This window comes from Tachypleus tridentatus, chromosome 4 (assembly GCF_004210375.1).
Source record: "Tachypleus tridentatus isolate NWPU-2018 chromosome 4, ASM421037v1, whole genome shotgun sequence".
Lineage (NCBI taxonomy): Eukaryota > Metazoa > Arthropoda > Merostomata > Xiphosura > Limulidae > Tachypleus > Tachypleus tridentatus.
Window position 1 is genome coordinate 92,192,529 of NC_134828.1, and position 21,315 is coordinate 92,213,843.

Genomic DNA, 21,315 nt, shown 5'->3' on the forward strand with positions numbered 1-21,315 from the left:
TATTTATGAAGAGGATGTTTCATTGTAAAGATAAAATTAATATGTAATCTCACATTTCATTTGAGGGAAAACAGATTTATTCAGTGTCTTGGTTGTAGTAAAAAATATTGGTTAGGTTGATTGATATAATTATGAATGGAGAAAATTATTCCAAGAAGATGAAATCTGGTATTATTAATGTTTCATACCAAAAGAAAAGGTGTACCCAGTTCTAAGTTTTTTAGTATGTTAGAATATTTCATTATTAGATATTTTTTAAACATTTATTGTGGAACAAATTGCAGTTAGAACATAATATGAGTGTATGACATGGAATGAGAAGTAACATCCATGCAGCACTGGTTTGATGTATCTCTAAGTTGTTTTAAGCTTGCATCTGAAGAACTTCTTATGGATATAAAATGTTATTGCTCAAAGGTTCCTATGGTCTAAAGCCATCGGTCAGCATTTGTACAGTGGCTAGCCTGTTTTTAGTTGCACTGGAAGAAATGTATAAGAAATACAATTTTACATTGTGGTCACAGGGAAGGGTTACCACTGAAAATTGATTGCATCTGAGAAAGGTATGTAACAGTCATTTTTAATGAAAAAATATACATACACTTAGATTATAAAGAGGCATTTATTGACTTTGGAGATTTAAACCTGATTTACTGATTCTCTGCTATCAGTAAAAGTGTTAATACCCATACCAGCTGTTCTGAAATATCTGAAATACACTCTGCAATATTACCAGAAATAAGTCACAGTCACACGAGCTCTAACAAAAACTAACACTTCCGTGTTGTCATAACGGTATGCTGTAAATATCACTGACGTCACAAATATCTATGTCAATAATTTTCTCATTTTACACTTCCTGTTCATTTGCACGCAATATACACGAAAACTGTGACAGTGAATCCAACTAGTTGGTTTAGAATAGTCACATCGGGAGGGTAGAGTATTCGTTACGTGCTGTTCTCTGATTGTTCAGTTGTCGACAGCATCTCCACTTTGAGAATGCCAGAGCTTAAGCCTTATAAGAATTTCTGACCGCTTATCTCATGTGTTATATAAGGTGTTTTAAGCTTCGAAAACACCGAATACTAATTCGCTGTTAAAGAATAAAGATAACAGCTTTCGAAAAATCGCGGCTTTCGTAAAAGTTCCAGATGTTCTACACTATATGAACTGGAATTATTTAAAAGATTTTAAGGATGTATTAGCAGTCTGTATCTGGTGAGAAATTGTTAAAACTGTATGAAATATTTTGTCCATATAATGAATGCTACCAATAATTAGACTGAAAGATCCATGTTATACAAAAAATTTGTAAGAATAAACACAGCTTGTAACTTGCACTGTCAAACAAAATCAGCAAACTAAATTATGAAACACACAAAAATATAAAACATAAAAAATATATTTCAAAGATTATTATAAAAGTATATAAGATATTGAAATAAATTATATAATAAATCAATATTTACATACTTGCTCAGAAATGTAACTGAATAAACAGATAACTGGTTTTAACTCTTAGCAGCTACGATTATAACTGAAGTATATTATTAGTACATAAAGTAAACTATTTAAATATAAATAAAACAAATCAAGATATTAAGTCCATAGAGTGTGTGCAAAAGTTTGCCTATAACTAAATACGAAGGTAAACAGATTGAAAGTTATCACAATTTTACTTAAGTGTAAAATATTAATCTGGTATGTTAACTCTCGAAACATTATTACATATTGTTCTAATAATGTGTTCAGGAAATATTCATTCAACTAAACTGGCACACTGCTATGGGATAAAAAGGCAGAAAGTTTAAAAACGAAGAATTTTTTAATTTGTTAAAAATTGACAATATAAATAAAAATGGCGTAAAAATAAGAGATAAATATATTTAAAATGTTTTGAATATTTATAACATCACAGGACACAAAATTTACGAAATGTTTATTATAACCAGAAGTTAAAGCAATTAAATGAGTAATTCTTCAAGGTTCAGGTGCTGCACAATTATTATTCGCATTGTGTGCACATAATACTCCAAAAACCGGGTTTCGTTTATTACGTATTTTTGTGCTTGGCTATAAACAAACAAACGAAACCGTAGTACTCCAAGTAATTCAGATGTAAGTGTTAAGGCTTATAATTCTAATTACATAAGTTAATTCATAGGTAAAGTACACTTCACTTTATTGTAAATAAAGATTTCTTTTCCTGATTCTTACATTCGAGCACTTTTACCTTTATTGCCCTATTCTAATTTATTCATTATTTAACAGTCCTGAACCTGTATTCTAGAGATGGGTATTAACACTTTTATTCACATAAAGTGGAGAGCAACGTTTCGACCTTAGGTCATCTTCAGGTTAACAGTTGCAAACTCGCTTTGTTAACCTGAAGATGACCTAAGGAAGTCGAAACGTTGTTCTCCACTTTAATTAAATATTTAATGCCCATATCAGCCGTCTTTAGAATACACTTTTACTTCACGCGAGTTTCTCGCCATCATGAGTCCCGAACCTGTGTTTTTGTGGAGAGTTTGAGTTTTTGTATTGGCTATTTGTGTACCTGAATGCCATATTTATTTGTTTGTTTAACAGTCCCGAACCTGTATTTTTGTGGAAAGTTTGAGTTTTTGTATTGGCTATCTGTGTGTCTGAATGCCATATTTATTTATTTGTTTGTTTAACAGTCCCGAACCTGTATTTTTGTGGAGAGTTTGAGTTTTTGTATTGGCTATCTGTGTGTCTGAATGCCATATTTATTTGTTTGTTTAACAGTCCCGAACCTGTGTTTTTGTGGAGAGTTTGAGTTTTTGTATTGGCTATTTGTGTACCTGAATGCCATATTTATTTGTTTGTTTAACAGTCCCGAACCTGTGTTTTTGTGGAGAGTTTGAGTTTTTGTATTGGCTATCTGTGTGTCTGAATGCCATATTTACGTGTTTGTTTCTTATTTCAAAATGTATTAAAACAAATATTTACAATTTTGAGCATATATAGAGGAAATTAGCATAATTATAAGGTTTTGAATTTGTATGGACAAAGGAGTTAATTTCAAATATCAGTTGTTTGTAGATTTATGCCAATCGTTGAATGAACTGAATATACATTACTTCACGCTATAGTATTTAGACACATTGGAAAGCTCATAAATCTGCAAAATGCAGATTCTTGAAAATTTAAGCTAAAAATAAAATAAGCACGGGAAGCAAAGGAAATATAAATAAAACAATTTAACAAATAAAACAATTGTTCGAGGAACGTGCTAATTTCTTTGTATTCTGTTGTTTATTTTTATTTATGGCAAAAGTACTAAGACTGCATACTCGTCCCTAATTTTCAACTGTTGGTCAGAGAAAATGCAAGTGGTCAGCAGCACCCACCACCAATTCTTGAGCTACTAATTACCAACAAATAGTTTGATTGATTGTCACATTTTAAAACCCATAACTCAAAAAGTAAATATGTTTGATATTGGGTTTTAATCTCATGGCTCACAGATTGGAAACTAATTGCCATAATAATCGAGTCTTGCCACACTTTTGTTGTTTGTAAAATATTAGTTGTATCACGGGCGTGTCTGTAAATATGTATATACCTAAAGAGCTTTTATTGTTATAAATGTTTTACTGTGTGTTACTTATCTCCAGTTTATTTCTTTGCTTCAGACTCATTTGAGATTAAGATAATTCAAATTCTGCATCGCAAAACGTCTTCTGACGAACCTCCAGTTATTCAGCAACTTATACGCGAAGATAAATCAGTGAATCTGAAAACGACAACAGTATTTAGCTGAAATTGTGTAAACTACAACCAAAATATAGAATCTTGAGTTCTATCAGTATTAATTTTATATCATGTTATTACTTAACGTATGAGTTTCTAAGACTAAGAGTATTATACTTGTGTATCAATACGGTTAACTAAAAGTATGAGACATTCACTTTCACATTCCTTTGAGTGCGTGTGTGAAAGAGTAGACAATTTTTTTTCTCGCGTACTAAATAGCTTATTTAATGCATATTCTTGATAAATGATCATCTGATGTGCTTTTCGAAAAATTCCTGTGTGTGGTTTGGTCTTTAAAGTCAATTTTAATATGTTAACTGCATCACGTAAGTATTTTCTATGTTCAAATATCATATCATTAATATACAACAGAAAACAAAACGACGTGTTTTGGCTTCATAAGATATTAAATCTTTATTACATATTTCACTCGACTAGTTTCGATGACTGTTACTTGCCGAAATATCTAATTAAAATTTTATTTTTCGTTGTATCCAAAAGTGTAATTTTATTTTTAATCTTAATTTAGTAACACAATCTATTTGAAATAAATTAGAAGTTATTAAATGTAATAAGATAATATTTTGATACTGATTTTGCATTTGATGAACAAGCTCTGGTGGGCTGCTGAAACAAACGATTCTACATAATAGGAGCACTGTTAAAACAGACAAATAAATTGTTTTGTATGAAGTTGTAAACTTTGTGCCTTTTGAACAACGACTCATTGTATCAAGAGAGCAACATCTATCTAAAAGACAGCTTGTGATTTGTTTATCCTTTTTTTGTTGTTATTTTTTAGCGCCCTCTATTTGATTTGATAATTAGTTCCTTATAAGTGAAATAGCCTATTGGGTTTGTTATGTTATCGGACTTGAACGTGCGAGTGGTTTTGCACGTTCTTCGTTGTTAAACTGAAAATTGGTTGAAAAAGAAAATCCAAATGCATTTTAGTGTCTTGATTTAATATAAGTCGATTTAAAAAGGTATGATTTTAAAGTAATGCCTCTTCAGAAAAAGAAAATTGGTTGTTATAAGGTAAGTCGAACTTTTAAATCTTACGTAGATTTTGACGCAGATGACGATGGTCATGATGCCGATAAAACTACCTCCAGTAACGGGAGTCGGCTTGACATTGATAGTGATAATAAGGAAAACTTTGCAAGTGGCAGCAACTTGACAGTTGATCTTCCGGTAAGTAACTAAATATCGGATGAAATATTATTTTTTTCTGATTACGTTTAATTTTTAGTTAAAAGCATTTAGTGATAGATACTGAAAGTGAGACATAAATTGTAATTTCAGTCAAATTGAGTTTGGTCTTTTGAAGTTGTGTCGTGAGACGAAGGAAGTTAAGCTGCTGGTGCTGGCTGTAACTAATAATACAAATAGTAATAGTATTGCTTCTAGTATATTAATTAAGCAAGACTTGAATTTGCTTCTTTAGTGTAATTGTAAATATAACGCGTTTTCTCTTAAACTTCGAAGCTTTATTTAATTTTAAGCTTAGTAGTAGGTCAATCAACATTATTACATGGTAAAAAATATTGAAAAATCCCAAACTAATTCCTCAAATTAATAAAAATCAAAGCCGATATTATTAGCTAAGTTCAACCACAAAATTTTACTCTGACTTTTACTTTTGATAATTATAGTATTACCACTACTAGGATTAGTAGCAGTAGGTGACAGAAGGCCTTTAAATTAAATTTTAATGATTTATTTAGTTCATTACATCATATGAGGAAGAGTAGAGAGTAGAAATATAAATTGTAATCTATTTACAAGAGGCTGCTGCATTTCTTCAGGTTATGAGAAATTTCTTTGATTAATCATGTGAAAGATTGTAACATATAACATGCTGTTTTAGGCCTATTATTACTACTGTAGAAGATATGGTTAAGAATTTGTGAAAAGCTATTGAATTTTAGCTAACATAGCCTTATTATTTTTATTAATGTTCCTTTAAAACAGTTTACTTTAAAAAATAGCAAGATATTTCAAGAAATGTGGATAACTGATCTGAATGGAAAATTTTGAAATAAATTTTTGTATTAAAAGCGTAAGGTCAAATTTTAGCTAGGTGTTTAGATTAGAAATAAAACAGTTTAAAAAATAACCTAATTGCAAGTTAGTAGATAAAGTATTATTATAGATTGATTAAATGTATTTAATCAAGTTTGTCATGATTGTAACTATATACTATAAAACTAAAACATATAATAATCAGAATTCACTGAATCTAAAGCTAGGTAGTTATTGGAATTTGGTTATTAATTAAACATAAAGCTTATTAATTGATTACATTTCACTAATTTTTACATGTGACTTTTATAGTTGTAATAATCAAAAATAATATTGATCAGAAACACTAATTTTGTTTGATTATTTACATGACATTAACCGAGAAATCTTTGAAGAGACTTATCAACCAGAACATCAGGATCCTACACTTTTTTTAAATTTTTATTTCTCTCAAGAATGAAATGTGCAAGGATAGCCTTGAAAGATTAAAAGGTTCACTGCTGTATATTTGTTACTTCATGATTAGTTGTGACATTTTAACTTGTGTAATTGAACTGTAACTTGATTCAGATTTTGTTTTCTCGACCTTTGCCATATAAAGGTGTGATTTGTGGTTGTTTGTTATCTGTGATCAGTAGGTCAGACTCTTAGCTAGAAAACAGCTGTGAAGGATGATATCCTTTTCATAATTTTCAATAATTTTTGTCAATTCTTCCATCACTCTGAACTTAACAATTTTGCAAACTCAATACTGTTTATAATTGTTGGTTTTTTCTGCATCCTTGATAATACCACCTAGATGTCAGTTTTTGGCTTTAGCAGGACCCTTCACTAATATGTCCACTGTGACTAATGAGTGTTTGGTGGAAGGGTGTAACATGAAATCAGAAAATTAATCGGGGATTGTGTTATATTTTTGTTGGTATGACAAGATTCTTATCCATAGAAGATGATTCCAGCTGTAAAGATGCGAGCCAAGTCTTCCTTATGTTAACATTCAGAAGAACCCATGGGATACCTCCAGCATCCACAAGAACAGCAACTACTTAATCACTACTATTATACTGTTAGGTGCTCTAGAAAGACCATATATGGTGATAGAAAAAATAGTAACAACATTGTCAGTCAAAATGAATAGATAAATTTTAGCCATGTTCCAGAGGAAATGTGAGTATCTTTCAAAAGGAGCATTTAGGGTACTAAAGAAAATTAATTTGAAAATGTTGCGTATTGCACAAGTGACCTGAAGGGTACTCTGTCACTTTGCTAGCAATACCCCCTTGGTATGGATTCCTGTACGTGGTGAGGGGACCTCTCAGGGAAGGTTCTGTTCTTTCTGGTTACTTCCTCTGGGATCTAAACATCCACCCATGTGTTTGCCGTTCATGGCAACCCGTGAAGGAGAGGAGAGGATCATAGTGGTTGAAGAGTCCAACCCTAACACACCACTTTGACCTTGAATTTCTGTAGATGGGCAGCCTTTGGGTGGCCCCCCTTGGGTCAATCGGCTTGTCCACTTGGGCTAGAGTCAACCAAGTACCAGTGTTGGAAGTTCTCAACGGGTGTTGTGGACATTGTGTCTGATGCTGGTGTTTGGGTATAGTGCTCAAGAAACCCTGGTGTTGCTGCAATGACCTTGCATGCACTTTTGCTGCCAATGGGGTATTCACCCTAATCCTGAACTCTGCATTGGTGAAGTTTTGCTGCCAGTGGTCCCTGAAACCAAGTTCTTGGGGCTTATTTTTTACAGTAAGCTGACCTTTATACCACTCTTAAAGCAGCTATGGGTCAAATGCACAAGAGCACTGAACATCCTCTGTGTCCTCTCTACCACCAGTTGGGGAGCGGATCGATGTTCTATGTTAAAGATATATTGTGCTCTTATTCGATCGAAACTCTACTATGGATCAATGGTCTATGGTTCTGCCAGACCCTCGGCGTTAAAGATGCTGGATCCCATTCATCATCAACGACTTCAACTCTGCACTGGGGCTTTCCGCACCTCCCCAGTTCAGAGCTTAGACGTAGAATCTAATATGCTTCTCTACACCTTTGCCGTTTGCAACTGTCTTTACTATATTCTTCAAAACTTTGTTGCTTACCAAAGCATCCCCACTAGGGTTATGTTTTCTTTCCTCAGTGGGTCATACTTTTTCAGAACAGACAATCTGCTATTGCTCCTTTTGGCCTCCGAGTCCAGACTCAATTGGATGACTTGGGTCTGTCCTTGGATAACATTGCAGAATTCACTGGTCAGCCCATCCCACCATGGCTTATTACAGTTTCCAAATGTTACCTTTCTTTAAGTCATCTGAGAAAGGCATATACTCCCGATTGGAAATACCGTCTTTTATTTACTGATCATCTTTCGAACAATCTTTCCATTCCAATTTATATGGATGGTTTCAAATCAGTTGACTCTGTGGGCTCTGCCATGGTTTGTACATTTCTGTGGTTGTGCGCAGAATTCCCTCTACAGGTTTTGTGTTCACTGGTGAACTGTATGCCATTTCTCTTGCCCTGGAACATATTGAAGGTAAGCAGTACTCCAACTTCACTATTTATACTGACTCGCTTAGTTCTCTTCTGGCTCTGGAATTGCTTCACATTGGCTCACATCCTGTTCTTGCTGATATTCAAAACCAACTGGGCCATTTCTCATAAACATCTACTTCTATCCAGTTTTTCTGGATACTGGGCCATGTTGGTGTTCGTGGGAACGAGCTTGTAGACACTGCAGTTAAATCTATCTGCTCTGGCACTATTACTACTGTGCCTATTCCATACATGGACTGTGGTCCTGTATTGAAGGCTCATCTCCATGCCAGCTTGCAGTCATCTTGGAGTGAGCAACACGACAACAAGCATTTCCAAATAAAACCCTATATTGGACTTTGGCCATATAGCTTTCGTAAGGTTCAGAAAGAGGAAGTTGTTCAAACTAGACTACGCATTGGTCACAATTTTTTAACTCATTGCTTTCTTTTATCTGGTACTGATGCACCAGTGTGTAGTTTGTGTAACACTCAAATCACTATCAGCCACATTTTACTTTCTTACCATCTTTACGACTCTCAACAACGGCACTATTTTAAACATGTTCTGTCCCAAGGTTTGTCCATAACATTAGACAGTGTTATTGGTCATGGTGACACTGTCCACCTTGATAAAGTTTTTAGTTTTTTAATGGCCATTAATCTTTTTAATGTCATTTAAGTTTTTGATATTTATTCATTACACCTTTTTAATTGTGGTTCCCTTTTAAGAGTCTCAATCTCTCTAGTTCAATTTGAAATTGGAAAATGGCCATGACATTAAATAATTCGACACCAGGACTGGAAAGGCCAATTTCAGGTGACTAACGCTGCTGTTTGAATTACCCGTTAGTCGTCCTGGCAAGTTATTATTATAATTTTGCTGCATGTCTTTTAACACTTTTATTACTTTACTTTTTGATACTGGCCATAATGACACATAACCTGGAACCAGGACTGGAAAGGCTAACTTCAGGTAACTGATGGTGGTTCTTGTACTTACCTGTTAGTTTTCCTGGTGGGTTATGATCATCACCATTATGCTACAGAAAGTCCTTTACAACTTCTGTTACTGTAGTTTCTCTCTTAACATTGTAGACTGGATGTCAAAATTGGTTTTATGCCATTTTCTGTTTTTAATTGCCATTTTGTTTATACCGTTGTTTCCTTTTATGAATTTTACTACATTTACTTTACTTTTACCTTTTTACCAGACATTTGGAAAATTTTTATTACAATTTTGCTACATGTCTTTTAAAAGTTTTATTACTTTACCTTTTGATAATAGCTGTAATGACACATAACCCAGAACCAGGACTAAAAAGGCCAACTTCAGGTGACTGACGGTTGTTGTTGTACTTACCTGTTAGTCTTCCTGGCAGGTTATGATCATTACCATTTTGATAGAGAAAGTCTTTTACAACTTCTCTTATTCTGCTTTCTCTCTTAACATTGTAGACTAGGTGTCAACATTGGTTTTATACTGTTTCTGTTTTTCAGTGCTGTTTTGTTTACCTTCATTTCCTTTTATGAATTTTACTACATTTACTTTATTTTTATCTTTTCATTGGATGTTTGGCACAGATGGCCTAGCTGCTTTGTGCCATAAAACACTAAATCAATCAACCAACCAACCAACCAACCAACTTTGCTAGTAATACATATTTTGGGATATTAGTCATTCTGAGTTCTCTGTGTATATTTAATTTCCATGTTATTTTGGGATATGTTTGAATATATTAATTTAAAGAATAGATGAATATTGGTCTTTCTATAACTCTATAAACTTGGGCTAATTACTTGTAGCTTACATAGTGTAAATATAGCTTTTCAAATTGTGATTTCAATTATATTTTTGAATACATTACATACCTGTGTGATATAGGTAGTAACAGCTAATTTGTTTGTTAATATGATATTTTGGTAAACCTGTAATATTCTACTTCTCAAATGTATAATTGAATATAAACATGGAAAATAAAGTACATATATACAGATAGTGGACACAAAAAATGGAAACAGTTGGGAAAATGAAGGACAACAAGTATATGCAGTGCAGTGGCTACCACACAAGCATTGGTCATCCATTAATTATGTTAATAACATCCTAGTATGCATAAGGTCACATATACAAGTGCTGGACGGGTCTGGTTGCCTATAATCATTGCTGCAAGAGAAGGAGGGGTGGTTATCAGAGCACATTCAGCAGGAGCCTCAGTGACCAAGACAGTTCAACTTGATGTTTCATGAACAACAGTGTCTATAATGATGTCATTATGGAACTCTGAGGGAAAAACACTATTAGCAAAGGGCAACAGTAGGCAGAGATGCGTACTTCAGGATTGTGATGTCAGTGCATCAGTTCGAACTGCAAGGCAGAACAGGTGAGAAATTACAGATCAATTTCAACCTTGGGTGAGAGTAGCCAGTTTCATCAAAAATGGTCTGTTGAGAATTCCACAGATAGGATGCTATAGTTGGGTTGCAATGGACAAAAAATTCATCTCATCTGGTATTGCATGGTTGCATGTCCAGTGGTGCAAAGAGCACAGGCTTTGAACTACCAAAAAGTGGATAAATATGGTAAGATGACTCATCCTTCACCATGTTCTTGCCAAATGGATGAGTGCATGTGTGGTGCCAACCTAAAGAGCTCTACAGCCATGAGCACTTAGCCCTGGCAGTGAAGGGTTCTGTAATGGTGTGGGGCACATTTTTCTGGCATGGTTTGGGTGTACTTGTACTTTTAGAAAGTAAAGTTGGTGCCAGTCTTTACTTATTTGTCCTGAGTGATCATCTTCACCCTGGTGTTACAGCAATTCTGTCTTGCTTAGAAGGGTGTATTTCAAGTTGACAATGGCCTCATTCACAGGGCACTATTAGTTGCTCAGTGGTTTGAGAAGCACAACACAGTTGTTACCCATCTGTCATTGTCTTCTCAGTCATCAGATTTGAACCCAATTGAGCATGTATGGGATATTTTGGAAAGACACCTCAGATGGAGTTTTTCACTACTATCACTAGGCATGAATTGTTTGACTTTCTTATGGAAGAGTGGTGTCATTTTCCTCCTGCAAAATTCTGGATGCTGGTAGATTATATGCTACTACATGTACAACCCATACTGGCTGCATGTGGTGGGCCAGCACTATATGAAGTGACATCACATTGGTGTTTCAATATTTGAGGCCAGTACCTGTACATCTGTTGTGTATCTACATGTAAAGGTGCTTGTAAGGTCATGATGCTGTGGGGTCTTAAGTCATTATTCAAGAAACAAAATGCTTCAGTGTTTGAAATAGATTGAAATTCAGTAATTTACTTATATATTTTGAATGAAAGGGAAGCTCACAATATTTTAGCTTTTTATCAGTAAAATTTTGTGTGAAAAATACTGTACAAAGTGATAAAATTGTATTGTACCTTCTTTTCAAACTGAGTTTTTAAGTTTTGGAATAAAAAATGTTTTTTCATAATTTGATTTTGAGATTGGCTTTTGTAAAAATGTGAAAAAATGGTTTTGAACAGAATAAAATAATTTTAGATTTGTATTCTAAGAATTTTTATTATATGATTATGAAATTAATTTCAGTGTTATGGATAGGTGTTGTATTATCAGCAACAAATCACATACATTGAATGTAAGTCAGAGAAAATTAATACTGATGAAGTAAACAAAATCAAAAGGAAGGGCTGTGTTAAAAAGAGCAAATCTAATCCTTTAATTATATTTGTTTGTTCCATCGTATGATGTTCTAGGTTATAACAAACTAATATAATATGTCAAAGGTTGGATTTCCTGTTTTTAATGCAATCCTTCCTTTTGATTTTGTTTACTTAAATTTATGAGTATTAAATTTCCCTAATATGTAAATATATGTGTTGTGCCTAAAGTATATATTTATTTAAACACACTAAGAGATTTATTGGAAGTATTAAGCAGTGGGTTTAACATTATTTAATGAATGTGTTATCTTAGAAGAGCTTGGATTTTTTATTTTTTTTTAGCTTTCCTAACATGAAAGATTAAGTGTTTATTGTTGGTCATTGTGTATAATATTAAAAATAGCTTGTTGGTGTTGAATGACTCATGTTTTCTTTATGTATTAGAATTGTCTGTCATGAGATAAAGTAGCTGAAGTTAGTGTTTTGTTGCTGTTAGAGTTGCATGTTTAGTATATCTAGTGCTCAGGTGTCTGTAAATTTTTGGTATATGTCTTCTGTTTCTTTCAGAATGGAAGAAGTAAAGTGGAAAACCTGTTTTTTGAGCCCAAACTTCTTCCTGGAGAAGTTGTTGTTAAATGTACAAACAGTGTGATGAAGTTTGACAATATGAGTGACAACAGAACTGGAATATCAGGATCTCTTTGTTGTACCAATTTTAAGCTGAGTTTTATTACATTAGAAGACTACCCATCCAACTTGGTAAGTATGTATAAAGTGTTTGATCAGAAAGGTTCTTAAAACTTAGTTTTAAAAACTGTAGCAGTAAATGTCACCATCTGCAATATGTAGTCCCTCACTTTTGCCAATCCTTTATCAGTCAACATGACTACTGGCTTTAATAACTTATTTTCATACATGTATGAATAAATAACTTTCCTTGTAAATTTGTTATACACACTTAAATAATCACTTGCAAATGAGCTCGGTGTTGTCAAATATTTTAAACCTACTTTATCAAAATATTTGTTAACATAATTTATTAAATTTTTATTACGTGTCAAGAGGTATTGCTCTCCTACATAAAACAATTCATTTTAAACACACTGATTTGACAGTGAATTTTCTTGTTTTCACTTACGGATTTCACCAGAGTATTCCATTAAGAAAACTATTTATAATTATCAAAAATAGAGGTTGAAGTTTGGTTTATATAGGTATACATGAATAACTACAAGATTAATTTCCATAAATAAAGTCTAGTATTTTTGTTGGTATACATGTCTGAAAATATACCAAAACACTAGAACTTGTATAAACCCTTAACTAAATCCTAACTTCTTTCATGAAAAGAAAGTGATAAAGAGCTGAGTATATAGTTGTAGGTCCTTTATTATTATTATTATCTAAGTACTTGTTTGTCTAGAGGGAGTTCTGATGTCTTGTGATGTGCATGTAGCATAACAAACATAAGTTTAACTTTAGGGAATAAACAGTAAAAAATGTAAATGAGGTGACACTAGAAATTGTTGGACTGTGACTGTTTAGTGTCACTTGTTGGGTTGGTTTGTCATTAGTTAATGAAACCATGTAAGTGTAGAAATTGTAGTCAACAACAACAAAAGCAGATTTAATATTGCATTACTTTTTATTATGTAGTCTAAAAGAATCAACCCAGTAATATAACACATTTGTCAGAAGTGGGATTATTTTGTTAAACAAAACTTAGTTTTGACTTCAGGATGATGACACACACTTTGAATGATGCAAGACTTTCTGGAAAGTGAAATGATAAATAAGATAGAGGTAATTAAACTATCATCAGAATCAAAGTTGAAAGTTAAATGGAGATAAAGAAGAAAAAGACATTAAATAAGAATAGAGAGACTTGCAGAAGACATGAATCAAAATCAGTATGAGTGAGGATTCCATCTGAAATGTACAAAAATACATGATCATCATTGAAGCATAGAAAGATTTTAATATAGTACGATGATGTGCAAAAAGACATCAATAAATTAGAGTGAAATGCAAGAGGATATCAGCTAATGGGAAAAGGAAGTGAATTGGCAAATACAAGGATAAACAGTCTATTTTTATATGCATCTGCTCGAGAATTAGTTTCAAACACTGTTAGTAATGCAAAATAGAATAGAACTCACTTGGTCTATATCTGTTACCACTTCTGTTTAGCTGTCTGTAGCTGCAGAACATTCCTTAATTATCCCAACTAATACTGCTTCAAGTTACAGATTTCAGCAGGCCAGTTCAAGAACACTGCTCAACTGAGAATTTATCAGATAATGACAGGTGCCATGGGGACATATCAAGCACAATCTGAAATAATCTAAGGTGAATAGATGCAATAGGGAACATCAAATTTCATTTGCTGTACATTTGAAAGGTTCATTAAGTCTCTCTATACAGGTTCTGCCAATTTGATAAATCTTGTAACCACAGGTAACTGTGAAAGTGTACATATTCTAACTGCATGTACTAAGTGTAACTTCTCAAAAATTGGCAGGATTTTAGTAAATACCACATTTATTGTATGCAGAAAACCATGATTTGTATAATAAAGTATTTTTACCAAAGGTTTTCCTGTGAAATTACAAACCCTTCAATGAGTTAGAGGAAATGGTGATTTTCATGCTAAGAATAAAGTTTTAAGCAGTTTTCTTCCTAAATCATAACATTTGCATTAAACTTAAAAATGAAATGAAAGAATCGTGTATATCTAACATTAAGTCCTTGATTGAGCAAAATACTTGTAATATATTTTGACACTATATAATTGCTCACCTTCATGATTTTTGTTTCTCACTCATCTGCATCCAACTCAAAACAAAAAAAATCTCAAAATATCGAGTTTTTCTGGCTCAGAAGCAATCCAACCAATTAGCAATCATGTTTGTGGAGGCACAGCAAACTTTAAATAAAAAATTTGAACTGTACATATTCACAAATAACAGGACTGTGAAATGATGAATGGGATGTTCAATAGCTATCCAATAAGTTAATTATTTTGTAAGTTTTTGTAAATACCTGTTTACCATTTTCAATACATGGAAACATCTATGATAGTAATGTGCAATTCAAACAATTTGTAAAACCACCTACTATAAAGTAACAGAACATTCCAATTGTTCTCTTGTCATGCATTCTTTTGGCAACCTTCTCAAACAAGGCCTTGGTGTTGTTCTTTTCATACCACTCCACTTTTTTGAGAGTGAGGAGCATAGTTTTTCCTGAAATGATGTGATCCTCCATATGTGTGATTCCATTCTATTACAGAACACACCCAATTGATTCTCTACACTTTCTGTATCGTCTATTCACCTACTCAGTGTAGAATTCCAGCTGTTGTATAATCAAAGATGTGAATTGTGTTGGAATGAGAATTTTCTTACTCTGAAAATAGATTGCTAATAGATATTTACCTTTACTCACAGTTCCCACACTTCTTTCTCACTTTTCATTTCTTTATGATTAATATTGCTTGTCTGGAGTTAAATTTTGATGTTGCATGGTGAGTGCCGGTTAAATTTGGATAAAAGTATAAGAAACAATCTGATCAGTATAAAGCTCAAGTTATGTGAGACTGAAAGATGTTAACTGATTAGTGAGTCGCTCACTGTAATTGATTGATTATTATGTTAGTGACCTGGTTATTAATTTCATGGGTAAAAAGTTCTCTGTCGGTAGACTGAAATCCTTCAAAATGGCTCTTTTTTTTTTTTTTTATAAAGCATGATACAAGTTTAATGTAAAGTAAACACATTGTACTGTTTATTACCAACAATGTTCTAATATTTATTTGCATAAATGTATAACCATTTTCACTTGTATAACTGGTTACTTCAGTAATGTTTTGTCTGGAAGCACAGTTGAGTTTTAAAACATTAGTTGGGCATGCATGTAAAAGTATAATTTTTATCTAGCTTTGTGTGGTAATCAGGTTGGTCCATTTCATTTCACATTTATATTGCTCAATCCATTTTAGAGAGACATGATCAGAGTACATATCAAATAATTAAGGTCAACAGAGTATGAAAACTTTCAGAGGATCTATTTATTAAAATGTCTTTGTGTACGGTAGTGTTTACGAGATCTTACTGCCAGTGAAGTGTTGTTCTTTCAAGCAACATTGGTCAGTGTGGTCTGAGAAGATATCCAGGGAAGGTGTAGTTTGCAACTATATGTTTTCAAACTGTCAATTTTTGAAAAACAGTTTCCCATAGGTTATGTTCAAGAAGAAAACGAAACATTGTGTTTGTGTTTCAAGCTGTAGTGACTCCTCACATTAAATGAGTTTGTGTTTCAAGCTGTAGTGACTCCTCACATTAAATGTGTTTGTGTTTCAAGCTGTAGTGACTCCTCACATTAAATGTGTTTGTGTTTCAAGCTGTAGTGACTCCTCACATTAAATGTGTTTGTGTTTCAAGCTGTAGTGACTCCTCACATTAAATGAGTTTGTGTTTCAAGCTGTAGTGACTCCTCACATTAAATGAGTTTGTGTTTCAAGCTGTAGTGACTCCTCACATTAAATGTGTTTGTGTTTCAAGCTGTAGTGACTCCTCACATTAAATGTGTTTGTGTTTCAAGCTGTAGTGACTCCTCACATTAAATGTGTTTGTGTTTCAAGCTGTAGTGACTCCTCACATTAAATGTGTTTGTGTTTCAAGCTGTAGTGACTCCTCACATTAAATGAAGTTTGTGTTTCAAGCTGTAGTGACTCCTCACATTAAATGAAGTTTACTCCAAAAGAGTTGCTTCATTTGTGACACATTTTAAGTAAGTGTGTGTGTGTTTACTATGCCTATGACACAGTTATGGTAATTTTTTATAAGAATGTGTTGGTGATCTAAATTAATTCATAATATCAGCAAAAACTTTATGAATTTTAAGTATATGAATTTTGCAGTTAAGTTAGTTTGGTTGTTTTTGATGTATACAATTTATTTTCCAGCGTTTGAGAAATCTTTTGCTTCAAGAAAACGACATATGTTTAATGAATATTGACTCTATATATCAAGGTAAGGTGGTGAAAATTAAAATTGTAATGTATAATTTAATAGTTACAACTGCCTATATATTATTGTATTTCAAGTGAAAACAGTGTTAAAACATTTATACTTTACGAATGAGGTCAAAGTGTGTTATGTGTTACTTCCCAACTAATAAATCAAAGCATTTTAATGATTATAACTGTTTTTTTTTTTTTTTTGTGAATTATGTTCCAATATAATCTACTCTTAAACTAGTCTGTTGTATACAAATAACTGTATTGACAAAAAGTTTTGTGTACACTATGGTCAGCCTCCTGATTAAATGAATAAGTGGTGACAGTATTTCAACAAACTAGCATGATGTTTTTGTCAGGTCTTGTCACTGTTTCAGTGTGCTATGTATAACGGGGAAGAAGAATAGCATCCGACATATGCAGAGTGTAATGTTTTTCATTTTGATTGTATATTGTAATTTGATGAGAGATCCTGGAATGCTGAAATGACATTGGTGGTTTTTGAGTAGATAAATCCACAAAATACTAGGTTATAAACCCAAGTCTTTCTTTATTACCAAGATTATTACGTGGTGTAGTTGGGTCCATGTGTACGTTTCCATGCATATATCTCTAACTAATAGACTGATGTACATGAAAATTTTACAAAAGATGGAAAGTTAGTATGTTAGTCCTTCACAAATTTGGTTTATATCCAAATCTTGAACCAGATTCTGGATCATGTTGAAACATTTTTTTATAATGGGGAAAAGGGGTAATATTGGATTAATAACTCTGTAAAGTGTGATAAGATTTGTACCAAGTTTCATGGGCACGTCAGTGTTTATTTTCCTCATCACACAACAAAAAAACAATCTGGATCCTTGATAATTCTGGATCTGAGAATTATTTTCCGAGTTTCATAGGTGAAATTTGACACTATCCAATATCAATGCATGCAATTTGAAAAGGAGCGTTAAGGTGAGGGTACGCTGTCTCTCTGATCGATCTTTTTTTGTAATTATTGACTTTTGTTAGTGATTATACTTCTGTTGTTGTCAGTGTGGTATCTACAATTAGTGACATACAGACACCACACAACTGTTGTTTATTTGTTCTAAACAGAACATACTGAAACATTCAAGATGAAAACTTACAATAATGTGTTAAAAAAGCATTGTGACTTTCCCGATTAAACAGCATCTTGTCCACATGTACAAATTGGTAATGAGTTATTACTGCTCCTGCCAACCATGTCTCTTCACTCAATCAGCAACAATTTAAATTTTAATGATATATGTACCTAGCTTGTTTTGATTAGCAACATGAAGTATTAAACATAACATTTAGAATTTAATAATAATGCATTGTTGGATGATAGTTAAAAACATAGTGTTATATAAATAAAAAAATGGATGTTTGATGGGTAATCGGAGAATTCAAGTGTACAGCTGAGCAGTTAACAGTATTTATTAATTGATGGCCCCAGTGATTGCTTACATTTGATGAATTAATTAATACAGTGCTGCTATGCATTGCCTTCCCTCCATTCAGTGTTTTCACAACAGCTGTAGATGGACAAAAGAAAGAGTTCACATACCATTAGTAGCTTTGGTATAATAAAGATAGGGGAGCAAGTTTGATGGCTCATGTTTGAATTGCCTAAAGAGTTATAATATCATTATTAATTTTGATTAAGGGGGAGCACAAATATCTATCAATCAACTAAATCTTAATTTTGATTAATCAATTAGTAATTAATAAGTAATTGATAAGTTATCTAGATTTACTGAAGTGTGATGTAATATTTAAATATTGTTATGGAAAAAATGACTACTGTCCTCTAATAATCATTAAACATATACCCTTACAAAAGGATTAGGTTTGTGCAGTGATTTTGAATCCTAAGTATAAATCAACTTTTAGATTTTAAAGCTTTTTATCTCTTGGTACATAATACTACCTGTTAATACAATAGCTTAACTGTGTGTGAAAATAATGTATTATGTAAGAAGTATGTATTTAACTTGTAGATACCCTCTATATAAGGTTAAAGAATAACCTTAACTCATGTTTTGTATGTACATGCTGTTATCGTTATTTAGTACCATGAAGAAGCTGTGCTGAATTACATATTTTGGTTTAATTATTAACATTCTAACAGTATTTTAGTGTTGGCATTTGTCACAAGTCTTAAATAACATACATGTAATACATTCATTTATTTTAAGTACTAAAGAGTATTTTAACATATTGAGTATTTTTTTTTATAATAATGAATAAGGTTAAATGTTTTAAACTGTCATATCAAAAAATGTATTTAGGTTTTAATTGTTTCTGTTCTAATATTAGTTATAAATGGACGAAAGAAGAAACTTGCTTCATCAGTGAATATATCTGGGGATCTGAAGGTTGTTGAAATACATTGTAAAGTAAGTTTGGAGTTTGTTTATTAACTTAGAAAAATACAAGTTTTTATACCAATTTTGGTAGAGATAATCACTTCATTTTTATTGGATGAAATTTCATTTGAAGTAAGTTTTTTTCTTAACTGTAAGTGTAGTGTTTCTTATGTGGTGAAATATATCAGTTTTTTATGTAAGGCTGTAAGGAATTTCCTAACATCTTTGAAGAATATGATAAAGTTTTTTTTTTTTTGAGTGAGGTGAATCACATTTTATATTGTATGTACTTTGTAAAGTAAAGTTGTGATATCTCATTGGATGGGTCAATAGCAAAGTCACATTTATTGAATTCCTTTGTCTTGTTACACTTGAAAATGTAGTGACAGAGTTGTGTATGATAATTAAAAAAAAAACAAAAAAAAACTTGCTGTTTCCGTGTTGTTGTACATGACTGGTTTTGTTTGAACACGTTACAAGTTTGGGTAGGTACCTGGGATGAATATAAAAAGTATTTATTCCATGGGTCTTTCAAAGTTGTACCTTGTTGTATACAGTATGATACTATATTGTGGTAAGTGTTTTTAAGTTGAAGGATCATTAGTTACAAAATTACAATAATAAAATGTATGATGCTTTAGTTGAGGTAAATATACAAGTTGAAAGTTTTGTTTTCATTCTTAACTTAGTGTTAGCTGTGCATTAAGCATTGCCATTATAAATGCAAAATACATGTAACTGTGACATCAAATAGTTACTTTGTGGATCTGTTAAATGCCATTCACTATATTTGCTTTCAGCTGCTAATGCTCGGTTAACAGTAATATGCTGTATATTGGATGTCTTAAAATATGAAAAATGCTTTTAAAATCAATTTAAGAAATACATGAATGATTATGAAAAGTTAAGGTTTATATTACTTGTGATAAATTGCAATTTCTTCCTATATTTTTAGGATCTAAGAATATATACATTCAGTTTCAAGTTCTGCTCTCAATGTGATTCTAAAGATGTAAGTTTTTTGCATTTCTAAACAAATATTTTATGTTAATATTGTTACTTACTAGGTTTTTAATTATGATAATTAAATTTTTAGAAATAAGAATTTGACAATTTATTCAAGATGTGTGTGAAAATAATTTACTTTTATAAATTTTCGTCAGCCTTACACTAATTTACACAAAAAGAAAGTTCAAGGAAATGGTTTTGGACCTCCTATTCAGAAACACTGTACTACATGCTAAATATTGTTGTAATTGTGTAAGTATATAATTCCAAAACATATCCTCCTTCTCTCACACTACAGCTATTACTTGAATGTTAGAGTTTCCTTTCTTTTGCATATCTAGGTATTGGTCTGATTTGTTCTTGCTTATTCCAGTCTTTTATTCTCCATTTAATTACCCTGGGTGATATCTGTCTTGTGACACTCTTTACCTAACTCAATTCAACCTCTCTTCTGGTACTGTATATAAACATCTCCTTCAGAGTGTTCACTAATGTTTTTGTGTTGTGACCATGGGAAGATGCTTTGAGTATTTTTCATGTTATCTAGTTGATTTTCATTTAAAAAAATTTGTTGCAGAAGCCAATACATGGTGCGAATTCCCATGTTATTAATTCTATCATAGAAGCAAATCAGATCTCTTCTAACCCACCTCTGATATCTAGCAGTGTTCAGCAATTGCAGAAGAGGTCATTCTCAGTTGATAGTTGCTTTTGAGCCTGCTTTTTAATTGATGACTGAAAGTTATGGGAGCAAATATCTAGCCCCCACCTCATGCCAAATAACAGTCCCCTTTTCTAAGCTATTATCTTGCAAAATGTGGTTGAGATTGGGCTGGCAACCCTGGGAGTAATTAGATGATAGAAAGGCAGACATACACAGATTTTTGTGCTTTGT

At 32.4% G+C, this 21,315-nt stretch overlaps 1 protein-coding gene across 1 annotated transcript in view; it reads left to right on the forward strand.

Moving 5' to 3' along the window:
- The first annotated feature begins 4,553 nt into the window (after positions 1 to 4,553).
- Positions 4,554 to 21,315, forward strand: part of LOC143249695 (myotubularin-related protein 10-like) — a 78,207-nt gene continuing 61,445 nt past the window's right edge. The window contains exons 1-5 of the mRNA XM_076500002.1: positions 4,554 to 4,980; positions 12,579 to 12,770; positions 16,978 to 17,044; positions 19,363 to 19,442; positions 20,368 to 20,424. Of these exons, the coding sequence (XP_076356117.1) occupies positions 4,789 to 4,980; positions 12,579 to 12,770; positions 16,978 to 17,044; positions 19,363 to 19,442; positions 20,368 to 20,424 (588 nt within the window). The 5' untranslated portion in view covers positions 4,554 to 4,788. The remainder of the gene's footprint in view (positions 4,981 to 12,578; positions 12,771 to 16,977; positions 17,045 to 19,362; positions 19,443 to 20,367; positions 20,425 to 21,315) is intronic.